General features: G+C 54.0%; 4 protein-coding genes across 4 annotated transcripts; 2 read left to right on the top strand and 2 right to left on the bottom strand.

Moving 5' to 3' along the window:
* The first annotated feature begins 18 nt into the window (after positions 1-18).
* Positions 19-814, top strand: LY79DRAFT_24708 (uncharacterized protein). The gene is made up of 2 exons (XM_060551810.1): positions 19-601; positions 674-814. The coding sequence occupies exon 1, from the start codon at positions 112-114 to the stop codon at positions 490-492; it is 381 nt and encodes a 126-aa protein (XP_060421075.1). The 5' UTR covers positions 19-111; the 3' UTR covers positions 493-601; positions 674-814.
* A 2,475-nt stretch (positions 815-3,289) lies between these two features.
* On the bottom strand, positions 3,290-5,658 carry LY79DRAFT_585943 (arrestin; the record flags this gene model as incomplete). The annotated part of the gene is made up of 4 exons (XM_060560562.1): positions 3,290-3,772; positions 3,799-4,071; positions 4,128-5,144; positions 5,206-5,658. 4 exons carry the CDS (start codon positions 5,656-5,658, stop codon positions 3,290-3,292), a joined length of 2,226 nt encoding a protein of 741 aa, XP_060421074.1.
* A 2,490-nt stretch (positions 5,659-8,148) lies between these two features.
* Positions 8,149-10,607, bottom strand: LY79DRAFT_596371 (cell division control protein). The gene is made up of 2 exons (XM_060561792.1): positions 10,339-10,607; positions 8,149-10,278 (listed from the first exon to the last, which is right to left on the bottom strand). The coding sequence occupies exons 1-2, from the start codon at positions 10,385-10,387 to the stop codon at positions 8,510-8,512; spliced, it is 1,818 nt and encodes a 605-aa protein (XP_060421073.1). The 5' UTR covers positions 10,388-10,607; the 3' UTR covers positions 8,149-8,509.
* Positions 10,608-11,174: 567 nt separating this feature from the next.
* Positions 11,175-13,703, top strand: LY79DRAFT_503886 (MOSC N-terminal beta barrel domain-containing protein; the record flags this gene model as incomplete). Its single annotated transcript, XM_060553450.1, has 2 exons — positions 11,175-11,250; positions 11,308-13,703. The coding sequence occupies 2 exons, from the start codon at positions 11,175-11,177 to the stop codon at positions 13,701-13,703; spliced, it is 2,472 nt and encodes an 823-aa protein (XP_060421072.1).
* Positions 13,704-15,163: the final 1,460 nt, after the last annotated feature.

Below are 15,163 nucleotides of genomic sequence, written 5' to 3'. Positions count from 1 at the left end.
TTTCGAAAAAAAGCAATACGAACAAACGATAGATCTATTTAGAGAAAACGACTGCTTTCGAACAACGCCCGAGATAACCCGAGGTGTAATGTGAAGAAGGCAGATATATATATGAGGTTGGTGTGTGTGTGTGTGTGTGTGTTGAGTGTGTTGCGTGTGTATGAAACGAAAAGAAATCTTGAGACCTTTGGGTGGGTAGAAAGGCGGGATAAAAGGGCGCCCTCCACTCTCCGGATCCATGTTGCAGCAAGCAATCGACAGGCTTGGCAAAGCTGCTGGCAGCCCGGGCGGAGGTACTCTGGTACCCTTACCCAGCGCCAACCACCGGTACCTTACCACGTACCTAGTCTGGGCACTCTGCGAACCTCCGCTGCCGATTCGGGGAGAGCGAGGGCACTGCGGGGGCCAGATGCAACCAGTAGCTTTCTCTTACGAGGGCCTAGTAAGGACCACTGCGTAAGACACTGCGCCATCGATGAGTCTGCAACTTGACAGAGTGATTGATGGAAAGACCCGCGAACCCCATCCCGAACGAGCTACGGGGTCCTCCGTGCTTGGCTCGGGGAGCTGCAACAGCAGCTCGGGACTACTGGTAGGTTAGGTAGGTACCTAGTGTAGGATCGGTAAGGGACTTTGGGTGGAGTCTAGAAAGCTTGCTGACAGTTCCTTGCAGGCCTGAATTACAGCTGCATGCCTTAGCGACTCAGCGATCGCCGCCGCCGCCGCCGCCGCAGCAGCAGCAGCAGGTAACAGCGCCAGCCACGATTGGGGGGGACCCGTGATCCAATTGGAGTGTATCGTGGTTCAAGTGGCGATGGTGATGCCGCGTCTGCATCCGCCCGTTTGGCTCGCTTTCTTTTTAGCCTTTTCTTCTTCTTCTTCTTCTTCTTGTTCTTCGTCATCGTCATCATCTCCTTTCTAACGAGTGTTGAAGACCAGCGCACTAGAGGGAAAGGGGCGTGCGAGGACCCTCTGGCGATGGCCCGTCCGCCGTCTGCGTTACGTCTCACGGCTGGGCGTGAAATGTGCTCAGCCATCAGCGCCTATGCCATAACGATGATGAGGGCGAGCTGTCCTCACTCTTCGTTTGTCGCGTAGACCTTGATGAGCCAGGTTGCCTGCTGTGCCCACGTGTAGCGCGTTCTCAAGATACACAAGACGAAGACGAGAGGGGAGTCATGCGCCGCTCACCAAGCGGCCGCGTCTACGAGAAACAGTTTCCATCACCTCTGCGCCACGACATGGCCTCTTTTCAAATGTGCCTGTAGAGGTTGGCGCCAGAGGATCAAATCACGCATCGAGGAAAAGCGCTGAGACAGGCGAAGGAAGCGATGAAAAACGTCATCTGTCACAGTTTGAAGACTCGGTACATCGAAATAGATCCGCTAGGGAGATTCCCGCACACATACCGCTATCCACCGTAGCCTTGGGCATATGAACTCGGCACTACCTACCTAGGTAAGGGGCCGCTGCTGCTGCGCGTTTCCACGTCATTCTCCCACCACCCACCCGCCAGCAGGAACAACCCGTTCACCGACGATTACGAAATACACTAGTGTACACTACTTAGTTAGCTAAGCCTTGCTAGCCCCCCTGTACTGAGTAGCAGTAGTGTACAAGGGCTCAGCCACGGATCCAGAAAACGTGCCAAATACCCTGTACGTAGGGCAATCCGCGATGCACTCGCACTTTTCGAAGCCAGTCAATCTAGCAAGAACCAGCCATTCGAGTTGCCGGATGGAAACAATTGCGTTCCCGGACCGACCTACCAAGCAATGACCTGCGGCAACCGATGCCGGGCCAGACACACCACTAGGGCTGAAGGTTGAGCAGGAATGAATTAAGAAAACACGGGGGTCTAAGCATTGCCAAGCTTTGCGGCGGCGGCTGTCTCGACGGGATGGGCTCAAACTCTCTCCCTCCCCTACCCCACCTGCCGTCCCGGTCACATCGGCTTCCATGTCATCACCTACACCATCCTCCTCCGCCATCATCAGTCATGTTTCCCTGGTTTCTCTCACCTGTTAGTGTAGGGGCTAGGTGGTGAGGCCCCTGCCAGCACACCACATTCGTACTCCAGTGACCTCCCTCCCCCTCCCCAAACGGCCAGCTGACCTGGCCCATTTCCAACTGCGTTGACGCCACATGAGACGACGTAATCCAAGCGTGCAGGGCCCTCTGCTTCCCAAGCTCTCTGTAGGCCTGCGACTGGAAGCCAAACGCCGCCGTCCCATCGCCGCTGTTTTATATTAGAGAAAGAAAACCAATCCAAGTTAACCTCAGTCCACGCCCATGCCCACACGAGTCTGTCTAGGTCGTGCCGTTCCCGAGGCCGAACCGGGCACGCCCCTTTGTTCCCTCCCAATACAGTTTATCTCGTTCTCGGTTACCTGTTATACCGGTGGGACAGGGGCCTCAAAAATAAAATAAAAACCCGCGCGCCTCCTGACCCTTTACAGAGTACTCAGTAATGGAAGGAAAATGACTAGGCAAGAAAACCGGAACGGAAACGAGGGAAAACGGAACTCCCCCTCACCCGCTCGCGCGGATCTCTCGGGTTCCGCCGTGGCGACATGTGTAGAGAGACAAGGGGAAAACGTCGAGGTGGAATTTCCCCGACCTCGTGGGAGGTGAATTGTTTGATCGTCAAGCTAAGCCTTTTGAACGAACATTTCCTTCCCTCCTCAGGTGTTGGGACGGAACAAGTGGAGCACCTCCCAAGGTAAGCAAGTAGCACATCGACATGCCAGCAGGCCATTCATCCACCCATGGCCTGTTACACGTTGTTTCGCACTCCATCTTGACGAGGACAGAGTGACATGAGATGGGTCGCGGTCGCAGGTGCTGGGGTGGGTGTGTGTAGATATGTGTGTGGTGTTGCACACACGCGGGAGAGCGTCGTGCCAAGAAGGATAGCCGCCGACTGTATATGCGGCTGGCAGACGCGCTGCTTGTCGTCTGCTTGTTTATCTAGGCCAAGATATTTCGGCATGTAAACATTAGACATATGCATACAGATGCGAACAAGACGCTTTCAAACATGCCCTACTCGTTTGGTGTATTTTGCTCTCGGGTCGTTTCACCCCTTCGTCTCTATATAGTACTTTGTAGATGGCGCACTCGCAAATGCTCAACACACACACACACACGAACACACACACACACACACGCGCGCGCGCGCGCGCACGCTCACACTCACAGACACATACACACATACACGTGTAGACTTATTATACACCATTCAACCATTTGTCCTTCATGCCCTCATGCTTGTCCATGCGCCACTGCTTCATCGCTCATACCTCGGCAATGGCTCTGACCCCACAGCGTGGTGACTGGATTGTCTCGCGCCTGCCTCTGTGCCGTAGCTGTACTGATGCCCGTAGTCGTTCTCGTCCGTCAATACCGGCGCCGATGGCTCGGCGGCGGCTGCTGGCGGCGCTGATGCACTGGGTCCGGCGTCGTAGTCGTCTGGGAACTCTGGCGGCGCACTAGCTTCATTTAGCAACCGTTGCCGCTCAAGTTCTTGCTTGTCTTCCGTTCGAGCTTCACGAGCCGTCGAAATATCGTCGAGCGTCGGCGCCGAAGGTTGATCCTCTATTCCGTTCATTCCATGATGGGGTCGCGGTTCGGAGGACTCGTCTTCGGCGTCGTAGATGTTCGGCTCCGGTGCCGATGCGAAAGACGGGCCTGCTTCTGACCCTTGGGGTGGCCGGCTCGGTAAGAGTCTCTCCTCTTGCCTTCGTGCCCGCTCTTTCTCCGTCAAGTTACCCTCGTCCGAGACTTGTGGGGGGGCACGTAAGCTGGCGCTTGCATATCATCTGGCGGGCTAGTAGGCTGCATCGTGATTGTAGGTTGCCGACTGAGAGATACTGGCATTTGAGGGGTTGGTTGCGGCCAGTAGCTCTCGCCGTCGTCCCTGTGAATGTCACCAGCACGCCAGGGATTGGAAACCTCCCCATTGAAAGAGACCTCACGCGCTTGGAACGTGCGCAACGTGTTACTCCGGGCACGTAGCCGCGTGCTGTCTGTCGTGCCCAGGACAACCTCAAAAACGACCGATATCACTCCCTTTTCACGTCGTAACCGATCCGTATCTATCACGTTGCCCCCCAGGAAGTGAGCACCGCGTTGTTGCCATCAGTTGCACCGGAACCCGGCGCGAACTGTGCTACTCTCGGCTGACCGCCCCCTTGCAGCTGATTGGCAAGCCTGCCGCCCAGATCAACAAGAACCTCCACTTGGTATTTGAAGCTCACCATGTCGCCGGGCACGCCTTTGATGGTTGGGAATACGTCCTCGGGCACTTTGAGCGATGCCGTCACTGTTGTCTCCATCGTTGCTGGGTCGATAATCAGAGGGGCAACAGACTGGGATAAATCCTTTCGGAAAACACTGAGCGACGATGTAGATGTCAATGAAAGACCACCCAGGCCTGTCCGCGATCGCGGGTAGTAATCTTCTTTCGCAAGCTTGCGGGTCTCGTCCTTCGACATGATGTCGGCAAACATGGAGGCGGGCGGTGCTGTGTCGACCCTGCCTTGTCGGTACATGGTTACAATAACACCATGCATACTCTTGATCCGCTTGATGTGTTGGACCGAAACCTTCACTGATACCGTGTCACCTGGCAAGGCACCACCCTTGAGCATCTCGATAGTGGCCGTAATCGTCTTCTCATCGACGGCTTGCATTTTGGAATTTGACAGCGAACTGCTGGCGATTTGAGGCTCTGCTCGTGCCAAGCTGATGCCTGTGCTCGAGCTAACGGTACTGTCGCCACTGACTTCACTCTGCATGTCTGTATGCGTTGGGCTCCGTGGATGATCTTGCAGATCGTGGGAACGATCTTCAGCGGGCGCTGGGGATTCGACTGCACGCTCAGCATCATGGTGTTCTGCGTCGGAACTATTGTCATTCACGTCCGGTGCGAGGGAAGCCTTGTCAGGCCCGGCTGCTCTTTTGCGTCTCGATTTCTTAGATATCGGTTCGAGATAGATAGTCCGGGGGCGAGGAGGCGCGAGGGGTCCGATATCTATTTTCTCCACCAACTGAATTTTTCGATCGCAAGACGATGTGGGAGATATCGAGGTCGGGCGCGTCAGAGTCGCTGTTATCATGTAGGAAATCGTGCCTCGTTCAAACTGAGAGTGGTGGCGCGTCAGTACTGCGTTTCATCTTGCCAGCGGAGGGGTCTGGTCATACATCAATACTGCTGGGCAGGCCCTTCCCAGGGAAGACTAAGTCGAAGTTGAATTCGTACTTCCCAGGCTCCAGCCTCCCCTCACCGCTGAGTACCTGCTCATCCTGGAAGAGAGAAGCGTAGCCGTTGCCATGATACTGTGCCGACGACCGACCGGACAGGGCGGGCTTCGCGATCGGGGGCTCACTGACAGCCGGCCCCTTGTGCACGCGAACATAACCATGCAGGGCGACGGTAAGGTGAGTGATGCGGATGGGCTTGACCACAGTCAGGACTACCGCGCCATGGACGTGGTCGCCGGCCGAGTACTGGCGGTGCGGGTCGTTGGGGCGGACGTGGAAGTCGGCGAGGTTACGCGAACGCGATCGGCTGGACAGGGCGAAACGAGAGAAAAACGAACGAGCGGGCGAGGTTGTTTCTTCGACGGAGCCGTTGGATTGCGAGTATGCGCCCATGTATGCAACGACTTGCGGGCCGGGCCTTTGGCTATGTCGTAGATTGGTCGGAGTCGGTGATAGTCGTCGGTGGTGGTGGCGACGATGACGGTCGTGATTGACAGCAACGTAAGCAGCGGTGGAGGACGTCAAGGACGTGAAGGGGATGGCCGAGCGACTAACGATGGAAGGAGGCGGGAGGAGGTAGGGAGGAGGCGCAGCAGAGGCGACGACCACGGCGACGACGGCACCCTCGACGTTGGCATGCAACGAGGGGATTCGCAGAGCGACTCAGGGTGTCTTGGTCGTCTTGGCGGTGGTGGTAGAAACGGCTGCTCGGGCAGCTGGGCACCGGCTCCACGAGGTCTCGGTGTGTCGGGATGGTCAAGGGACCTGAGCGTGCTGTGCTTTCAATAGGGCCGAGCAAGAGGAGAATTGATTTGGCGATGGAATGCCAGGCTGGGATCCGAGAGATGCTGGAAGCGGATTTCTTGGTTGCATATGCCAAGAGCGAAGAGAGAGCCTTGCCAAGAAAGCTTCGCTTTTTCTGGAAATCTCGAGGGTTCACAGTCTCAGATTGCCCGTGTTGCCGGGGGAATTTAGGAGCAGAACAGCCTAAGGCATGAGAAGTTGGGGCGATGGGAGGGGTCGGGGCCACGTTGTATGTAAACCATTAATTACTGTGCACGTTGGCTGTGCCGGATGTATATTTGTATTACGCGGCTGCGGACTTTGGTTTCCCAAACGAAACTGGACTAATTGACTAACTGACTAACGGGGCGTCGTCTTGAGAGGGAGTAGTGTACTTTGAAAGGCACGAGAGGGACGAGGGCGGGGAGAAGGGGGAGGGGGTTTATTCCAAGCAAGTGGACGGGCGGACGGACGGCCTCGGGGTCGAAGAATAGAGCCCGTGTCAGTGACAACGCTGAGTCTGGATGACAGTGGAGGAGCGGCTCCATTGCCTGAGTTCATTGATCCCACCACCAGCATCGAGCAGAGGCCCGCCCCAGTCAAAGCATGCGGAAGGACGGCAAGGAACGATGTGGGGACATTCATTCTAAGGGAACCTGGCTAGATTGGGCCACCTATGCGACTGGGGATTGTGAATTGTGTGGACTGGATCTCCATCTCTGGAGAGCAGCAACCAGGACCCACGAGGAAAGCGGACGGGGACAAAGAAAGAAAGAAAGAGTCAGGACGTTTTGCGGCCATTGGACAAAGTAGGTACATGCGCAGATACTGAATTTTATTGTACATGGGTAGGTAGTACAGAAGGAAACGGGGGTTGCCGAGTTACAGCAGAGCATCACCCGATTCATCGTCCCCCTGTGCCTGCCCGTCCTGACTTGGATTTTAAGAGAGAGTCACTGAGGCTACTTGCCTGACTAAGGCTTGAGAGTCGAGACTCGGGAACCCAGGTAAACCTCTGCTGCAGCCCAACAAGCAAGTTAAGACCGCGCGGCCTGTCCTCTTCTGTCAGGTACACAACACATGTAAACCCCCCTCCTGTCGTGCTTGCCGCCCGTGACGCCCGCGACGCCCGCAACGCCCGTGACGCCCGTGACGCATGCTGGTCCGTTGAAGTCCTTGGGTTCTACTATGTAAGCTTGCCCGGCGGTCCTTCTTGAGAATCTTATGAGAACCCGTCTCAGGATGCTGTGGTTTCTCCACATCGATTTTGCAGAGATGCGTGGATTGGTCTGCTCAATTGTATGGAAACCACCCATCCTACCATCCATCTCGCAGCTGCCAGGGGCTGAACGCCACTTACATGGGGATGCCGGCAACCGATGGTGACCATCTAAACCGCTTCTCTACTCGCAAAGGAACAGATCGCGGTGCAATCACCCTTCCAGTCCATCCGGTGCAATTCACGGTTTGGACATGGTGCGCTCCAAGCACCCTCCAGTTCTGTCTGTTGCTTAAGATCGGGGAACGGTAGCACAACATGAGACCTAGTACAGATGCGTTCTTTGCTGCTCTTTGTTTTCCTACCTATAGATCCCGTGTCTCCGTTACCAAAGTCCAAAGGCATCACAGCTGAATGGCCCTTGCATCTACTTCTGGCTTTGCCTATTGGATTTACGCTTGTAATGAAAACTTGTACTATACTTATTACTATTTACGAGACAATAGAAAAGTGTGAAACTGATTACACCTAACCTCGACTCATGAGACAGAACTGGTTCAAGCCACATACTTCTTAAACACACACCCACTTCATTGAATGAACACGCCAGCCAAAGCCACAAATCGAGATGACGCCGTGCCACAAATAAGTGATAACTCATCTGACTTATCCTGTTTACACCGTTGGTAGTGGTAGCGAATCTTACCCAGGTATCGAGTGCAGCATGGAGCTTTTCTTGGCTTGTGGAGGGAAACACCTTATCCTCCAATCAGGAACAGCGATGCCAGCGTAGCGGATAGAGATACACTCCCCCCCACCAAGGTAGTAGTAACCTCATCCCCGTTTCGCCTCGTCACTTCACATCCGGGCGTGCGCTAGATCTCTACAGCACGGGTCATATTCAGCTACTTCAACAAGCCTTGTTTCGTTTTGACCGTCTGGTATCATGCTATTAATGTCTCGTCCCAAATGTCTCTTACACTACCACCACCCCCCGGTACCCTTTGTCCGGGCATCTCCCATGTTGGCCATTCTCCGTCACTTGATTTTTAGCACCTCCAACAGGTCATCATTCCGCCTTCGCTTCAATATCCACACAATTCTTCGATATACAATGCTTGGCTAGCTGGCTGTGATGGACAGCTCGCCACAGATCCTCCTCAAACCCCACGTGTCATGCTTTTTCCTGAACTCCAATGCCATGCAAAATGCACCCCAAGAACTCCTGCTGCATCCCATAAATCAATCCAGTGCATCGCCGCTGAGGATGCTCGACAAGATACCTGCACCTACGCCCTCAGCAATGTTCTCCATTTCCTTTTCACCGACGCAACTGGCCACTCGCTTGTCTTCTCCTGTGGGCAGCGCCGACTTTCGTCCTCTCTTGCTTGGTGTTTGTGTCGCCACAAGGCTACCTGTCTTCCCATCGACGGGACTGATTAGACCCAATGTCTCCAAACTTCCGATGACCTCTCGGAACTCTGAGCTTGACAGCGGGTGCAAAACCGAGTCCCGCGTGCAAAGAACAGAATACGTATCATACAGAGTTTTGACTGTAGGTGCCAGCGTCTGCGATTTGGTGGGTGTGGTCAAACCACTGGCCATCTTTGCCGCTCGGTTGCGCTTCTCGAGGGCAACCAACGAGCAAAGTGCCGCCTTTTGCTGGAGGTTGAGGGCTTTCAGTCGCTGGTTGGTTCCGTTGCTGAACGCTGCTTGAGTGACTTGATTCAGGTGTTTGAGGAGCACTCGTGGGGCGCTCTCGACCGTTAAAGCCTTGAGAGACGTCGCCGCGACGTGAGAGACGCTCCTAGAGGACCAACTGGAGCCAGCCATGTTGACATTCTCGCCAAGAGGTTTGCGGGACGGTGTCATCTGTAGAACCTTCTCCCTTGCCTCATTTTCGTGTTGGCGCCTGGTCTCTGACTCGACAACGTCCAGCGCGCGTCGACAGATCTCGAAGGCTTTCCGCAAGTCTCCTGTTTGACTCGACACCTTCCGGGAGCAGAGTTCAATGGCTGCGGGGTGGAAAAAGGGGAGTGTTTTCTCCTTGCTGTCAGTCGGCAACAAAGTCATCAAGCGCGTGGTGATGATGCTTTTGATCTGAGCAGCCGAGTACGGGTGAAATGGAAGAAGCTCTGGCTTGAGGTTCTTGGATTTAAGTCGTGGCAGAAAACGGTCTGTGAGATCGAGTGCGTTGGCAATGCCGACCAAGACCAGTCGCGACGGCTGCTGCAAAGACCACTCGAATAGCCGGTACAAGCTCTCCAACCCCATGGTTAAGATGTGGTCGATCTCGTCAAGGACAAGCAGGTAGACAGGCGAGTCCTTCTTCGCCGTCGCAAAAACCTTCTGCAGCTCTTTCATGGCCAGAGTTTCCGAGAGGTCACTGTCGTACCCCATGAGTTCCAGTAAGGTGTTATAAAGGTCCTTGGATGACTTGACACTCATACAGTTGACATATGCTTGTCGTACATTTGTGGACTGTGTCAACTCTCCTGTGATCTCCTTGATCATCGCACTCTTTCCTGTTCCAGGCGGACCGCTGACATAGAGGCATCCGCTCGGGGTCGAAGAATAGCACCGCTGGACGAATTGGGCTACTTGCTCTCGTTCCCTTTCGCGTCCCACAAGTTGGCCTGGGTCGGCACCCCGGGCAAAGAGTTGTCGAGCAGAGTGGTAAATGGTTTGAAGAGAGCCAGGCGTCAAAGGAGACTGAGGCGTCAACCTCTGGAAGAGCCTTCCAGCAGACTTGACCGCCTGCCGGGGCGTAGAGGGAGAGTTGGCGAAGGCGTCTCGATGTCGTGGGGTTTGGGGCGTGATCGGAATCGTCTTTGGGAAAGTCTGGGAACGAGAACGCTTGATGCTCTTCGCGGCCGGTTCGACGTAGGCCTTGTCGTCACTCTGGCAGTCGAGCTCGGGAGTGGCTGCCCCCTCGGGATCTGCGTTCTCATCATTGTGCAGTGCAGCTCGAGTTTGCCGTCTGGTGCGCTTAGCGGGAAGCTGGGTCTCGCCTGTGCAAGCTGTGAGAACAAGTACTTCGGAAGCAGCAGGGTAGACGTGATTGAACTTACCCTGATCCTGGACAGACCTCGTCCGTTTGCCAAGTGAAGGACGAGACATTACTACTGATGATGAGGTATAGGAAGTAGACAGCCGTGGTTGACAATGATGGGGAAGTGACTGAGAAGACTGCTGTCAATATAGAAGGAGACATGCAGCGGATGAGGTAGGAAGATTCGGGTGTGGGAGCTTGCGATTCCATGTGGAACTGCAGACTCTTAATTAAAGTGGTAGGCGCGCGCCAGTACGATGGCCGGGGAACGACGCGATACCAGGGTCGCGCAGCGCGCTTTCTCGCGATTTCAATTAAACACGGTTCCACGCTCTAACGTGGATGATGGTCCGTGCTCTCGCGGGACCGTGCACTTTGTCAGACAGTCATGTAATGCAGCTTACCTAAGAGGGTAAGAGCACACAACTCAGCTCACAGTGTTGCCCCCTATCATCCTTAGCCACACTGTGATCCACGAACAGAGTGGCAATCAACGAGACACTAGCGGAGGTGCCCGGTGATTTCCATCATGAAAGCCGGACCAAGCCGCCTCTCTTGATATTGCAACACCTCTTGTTTTCCTGGCCTCGCCTGAACGTTCTGACCTTCCTCGCAATGTAATTCACCGTCTCGCTGCTTCAGTCTCTCTGTCCACCGTATGGCTATGGGCTTGGCCAGGCTTATCATCTCACCTAATCCGGAGCATTTGTTAGATACTGAAGTCGCGGGGCAACTAGCGACTTCGTCCCTATCCAACCTTGCGACTCCCTTGGCTCGATTTTAGCCAACATTACTAGTCACCTTGCCGTTGTTGTTTCTAAGCTGGACCCGTCCATAGCATCATTCCCTGCCAACATGGTTGATACGGCGAAGCGATGTTACAACTCCCGGGTGGAGGAATTCAGGGAAAGAGAGTATCCCATGCTCAAAAGTGATGTCGTCTCCCTGCAATCCCACCATGTTTTGACGTGCTAACCCATGAAACTAGATTCGGTCTATCTTGACCATTCTGGATCAACGTTATGTTCAAAGTCTCTCATCGACAGGTTCTCTGCGGAAATGATGTCGAATCTCTTGGGCAATCCGCACTCAGCTTCGCCGTCCTCTCAGTTCACGGCATCCCGGATAGAGGACATCCGCCTGAAACTTCTCAACTTCTTCAACGCTGATCCCGACGGGTTCGACTTGGTCTTTGTATCGAATGCCACTGCCGGGATCAAACTTGTGTCGGAGGCTTTTCGTGCTCTACCCGGGGGGTTCTCATTTGCGTATCACCAAGCCTGCCACACGAGCATCATAGGAGTTCGTGAAGAGGCACGCGTGAGCGCGTGTGTTACAAACGACAACGTGCAGAGCTGGATTTCCGGAGAACTCCCCTCTAGCTTGGGTGACCCAGGCCCGCATACGCTGTTTGCATACACAGCCCAGTCTCACATGGATGGCCGACGCTATTCCCTGTTGTGGCCATTTCTATTACGGCAATCGACTACTGGTTCACAGACGCGGGTGTTCACACTGCTGGACGCGGCTTCACTTGTCGCGACAACGCCTCTGGATCTCAGTAATTCGGAAACGGCTCCCGATTTCACGGTTCTCAGCTTCTATAAAATATTCGGCTTCCCAGATCTAGGTGCTTTGATCGTGAGGAAACAGGCCGAGCCAATATTCAATCACAGACACTATTTCGGCGGTGGCACTGTGGACATGGTAATCTGTGGACAGGAGAAGTGGCATTCACCTAAATCGACATTCCTGCATGAGCGTTTGGAGGATGGCACTTTACCATTCCACAACATTCTCGCACTCGATGCAGCGTTAGATGTTCATGCGGAACTTTTTGGGAGCATGGCTTGCGTGGCATCGCATACCAGTTTTCTAACAGCTCGCCTGTATGATGGACTGGCCGACCTCAAGCATGGCAACGGGAAGTCGGTCTGCACCATCTACTCTCAGCCAAGTAACGAAATCTCCGATTCCGAAGAAAGCGGGCCTATCTTATCATTCAACGTGCGCACTCCCGCCGGCGCTTGGGTCAGCTTACACGAGTTTGAGAAACTCGCAACGTTGAAGAACTTGCACATTCGGACTGGCGGGGTATGCAGCCCAGGAGGTATTGCCTCAGCACTTGGCTTGGGCCCTTGGGAGATGAGAAACAATTTCTCATCTGGTTTCCGCTGCGGGACGGACCAAGACATCATTGCCGGGAAGCCTACTGGCGTAATCAGAGCAAGTCTAGGCGCAATGAGTACACTTTCAGATGTTGTCTTTCTGGTCAACTTCGTGAAGGAATTCTATCGAGAAGAAGTCGTAACGACCAGCGTTCATCACGTTGCAATGTCTGCTTCATCTGCGGAACTTCAAGTACAGCGCATCAGTGTGTACCCCATCAAAAGCTGCGGCGGCTACTGTGTACCTTCTGGGACGGCTTGGGAAGTCAAGCCTGAAGGGTTGGCCTGGGACAGGGAATGGTGCCTGGTGCACCAGGGATCGGGGCAAGCGCTCAGCCAGAAACGGTACCCGAAAATGGCTCTGGTCACACCTATCCTCGATTTTCAGAGCGGCCTTTTGCGCGTCACCTACCGCGGTAACAAAGCATCGCATTTACCTGACGAAATTTCGGTACCTCTTTCCGCGGATCCGCGTCAATTCGAGACACCAAGCTCGCTTCCAACGAGATCGTCTCGCGTATGTGGGGACGCCGTCACGACATATGTTTACGGCTCTTCTTCGGTCAACGATTTCTTCAGCGCAATTCTCGGCGTGCCTTGTGTATTAGCCCGATTCCCAGCAGGCGGGCAAGGGCTCGGCATGCGTCACTCGAAAGCCAAGGTGCAAAAGCATCAGCAAGTCAAGGTAGCAGCGCCGAACACATGTCCAGGAGCTTTCCCGGAATTGCCATCTCCTCCAGACTCAGATTCGGAGCAACCAGCAGGGAAAATACTGCTTTCCAACGAAAGCCCAATCCTGATGATCAACTCGGCAAGTCTGCATGCCCTTAACCGCGAAGTGGAGGCGAACGGTGGTAGGCCTGTCCCACCAGAGTCGTTTCGTGCCAACTTAGTAATCGGATCGGCTCGGGATTCCGAACAACCAGCATGGACCGAGGACAGTTGGGAGAGTCTTACCATAGGGGAAGAGGAGTTCAAAATGATGGGAGCCTGTCGCAGATGTCAAATGGTTTGCGTCGACCAAGAGACTGGTGAAAGGCACCAGGAGCCATTTGTGACGTTGGCCAAGGTACGGAGGTTTGACGGCAAGGTTTACTTCGGTACGCATATGGGACACGAGCCTAAGGCCAAAGCCGTGACGGAGGGGGAGCAATTTCCAACTATACGAGTTGGTGATGCAATCAGTATTAATGCTAGGGCTTTGTCATCAGATTGACATGGAGAGTGATATTAGAACAATGTTGAAGGAATCCATATTTTCATAACAGCAGAATCTAGGAAAATGTTGCTCACGTAGATCGCTGACAACAATGACTGCAATCATCGCGATGTCGAAGTCCTCTTTGTCAGGGTAGCCGATACCAAAAGTGGCACTCTTCGATCGGGTTAGGAAGGCTCTTTCCAACCCTGTTGTTTCTTAGTGATAATTCTTTTTGGAGGCCAGAATGGTCCTGACGATACAGAAAAAGAAAAATGGGCAGCGTGGATGTGCGTTTCACGGTTATGGAATAAGGAAACCTCGGCTTTGGGAAGTCGATATGTTGCGGCATCTACGGTACGTACTAGGTACAGTGTATCCGCAGCCGTCGAGCCGGCCTGGCACTGTCAAAGTCACTGTCACTCTGCCCAAGCACCTTTTCGGCACGTGTCGTATCCTCTCCTGCTCACGTAACTGCCTCTGCCGTTTCTCTCCCTTCCGACCTTGTAATCCCCAACATCAACCAAGCCTTGTCTGCTATCTTCGTCAAGCCTATCGCGTTCCCATCTCGCCTTCCACCGTGTCCACCGAAAGCTGTGGAAAGCACTGTGAACTAACCTTACTAGCAAGAGCTGGGTTCCATTCGACCTTTAAAGACCCATCCCCCGCACATCTTCTCTCGTCTTCTAACTACATATCGCCCCCATCCCCTCTGTTCATTGACTCTCGAACAACGCTGCACCCTTCGCACTATGCCTCCGTGAAGATTCCCTGGCGGTCATTCCGTCAGCCTTCTTCCATTCTCCTTCTCGAGCCCAGCGCGTATTTACTCTCCACTGGCCGACTTCTTTGAAGCATCACCTGCGGAGGTACTCCTTACGCGATACGCAAGATCATATAATCTCCCTGCCCTAGCAGGACACTTGGAGACACGGTTTTGACCTGGTTTGACATTTGACCTGTTTTGGCGGCACCACAATCTCGACGGCAACCTCAACAGTATGTATTGCATCTTTCTAACAATATCTATATCAGCACTCGACTGACGTTGATGACAGCCGGAGCCCCGCATTTACCTCGGCTACCTTGACATAATTTGTCTCTGATACGATTTCTACTTTGCCAGTCGACACGTGTGGTCAGACATGCTGAGCATTACGCATACCGTGGCACTTACACCCAACACCTACCTGCTCTGAATGACCGCAACACGAATAGACCGTTGGTCCATCTGCTTGGTTATCTTGCCAACTCGTCCTGGGTAGGACGTTAAAAGGCCCACAGGTTGCATCGAGGCAACGAACGAGCGACTTACGAGACCTTTGGAGTATACACGGTCCGCATTACGGTTATGATTCTCGTCACGGCGTTGCACTTGGTATGTTTTCCGTTTCTATAACCGACGGCATACGGCTGACGAATTACAGTAGCGACCTATAGACTTGTGACGTTTCCAAGGCTGAGCAACCAAGACATAC

This window comes from Colletotrichum navitas, assembly GCF_030913465.1.
Source record: "Colletotrichum navitas strain CBS 125086 chromosome Unknown LY79scaffold_1, whole genome shotgun sequence".
Lineage (NCBI taxonomy): Eukaryota > Fungi > Ascomycota > Sordariomycetes > Glomerellales > Glomerellaceae > Colletotrichum > Colletotrichum navitas.
Note: the sequence above shows the minus strand (reverse complement) of the source record. Positions and strands in the feature narration are given on the sequence as shown.

What these genes read in the sequence shown, in the direction of transcription:
- LY79DRAFT_24708 (XM_060551810.1), top strand. Translation starts at nt 112, where the DNA reads ATGAGGTTGGTGTGTGTGTGTGTGTGTGTGTTGAGTGTGTTGCGTGTG.
- LY79DRAFT_596371 (XM_060561792.1), bottom strand. Translation starts at nt 10,387, where the DNA reads ATGTCTCGTCCTTCACTTGGCAAACGGACGAGGTCTGTCCAGGATCAG. An exon ending in GAGGTCTGTCCAGGATCAGG is followed by an intron (nt 10,279 to 10,338) that starts GTAAGTTCAATC and finishes CAGCTTGCACAG; the next exon opens with GCGAGACCCAGCTTCCCGCT.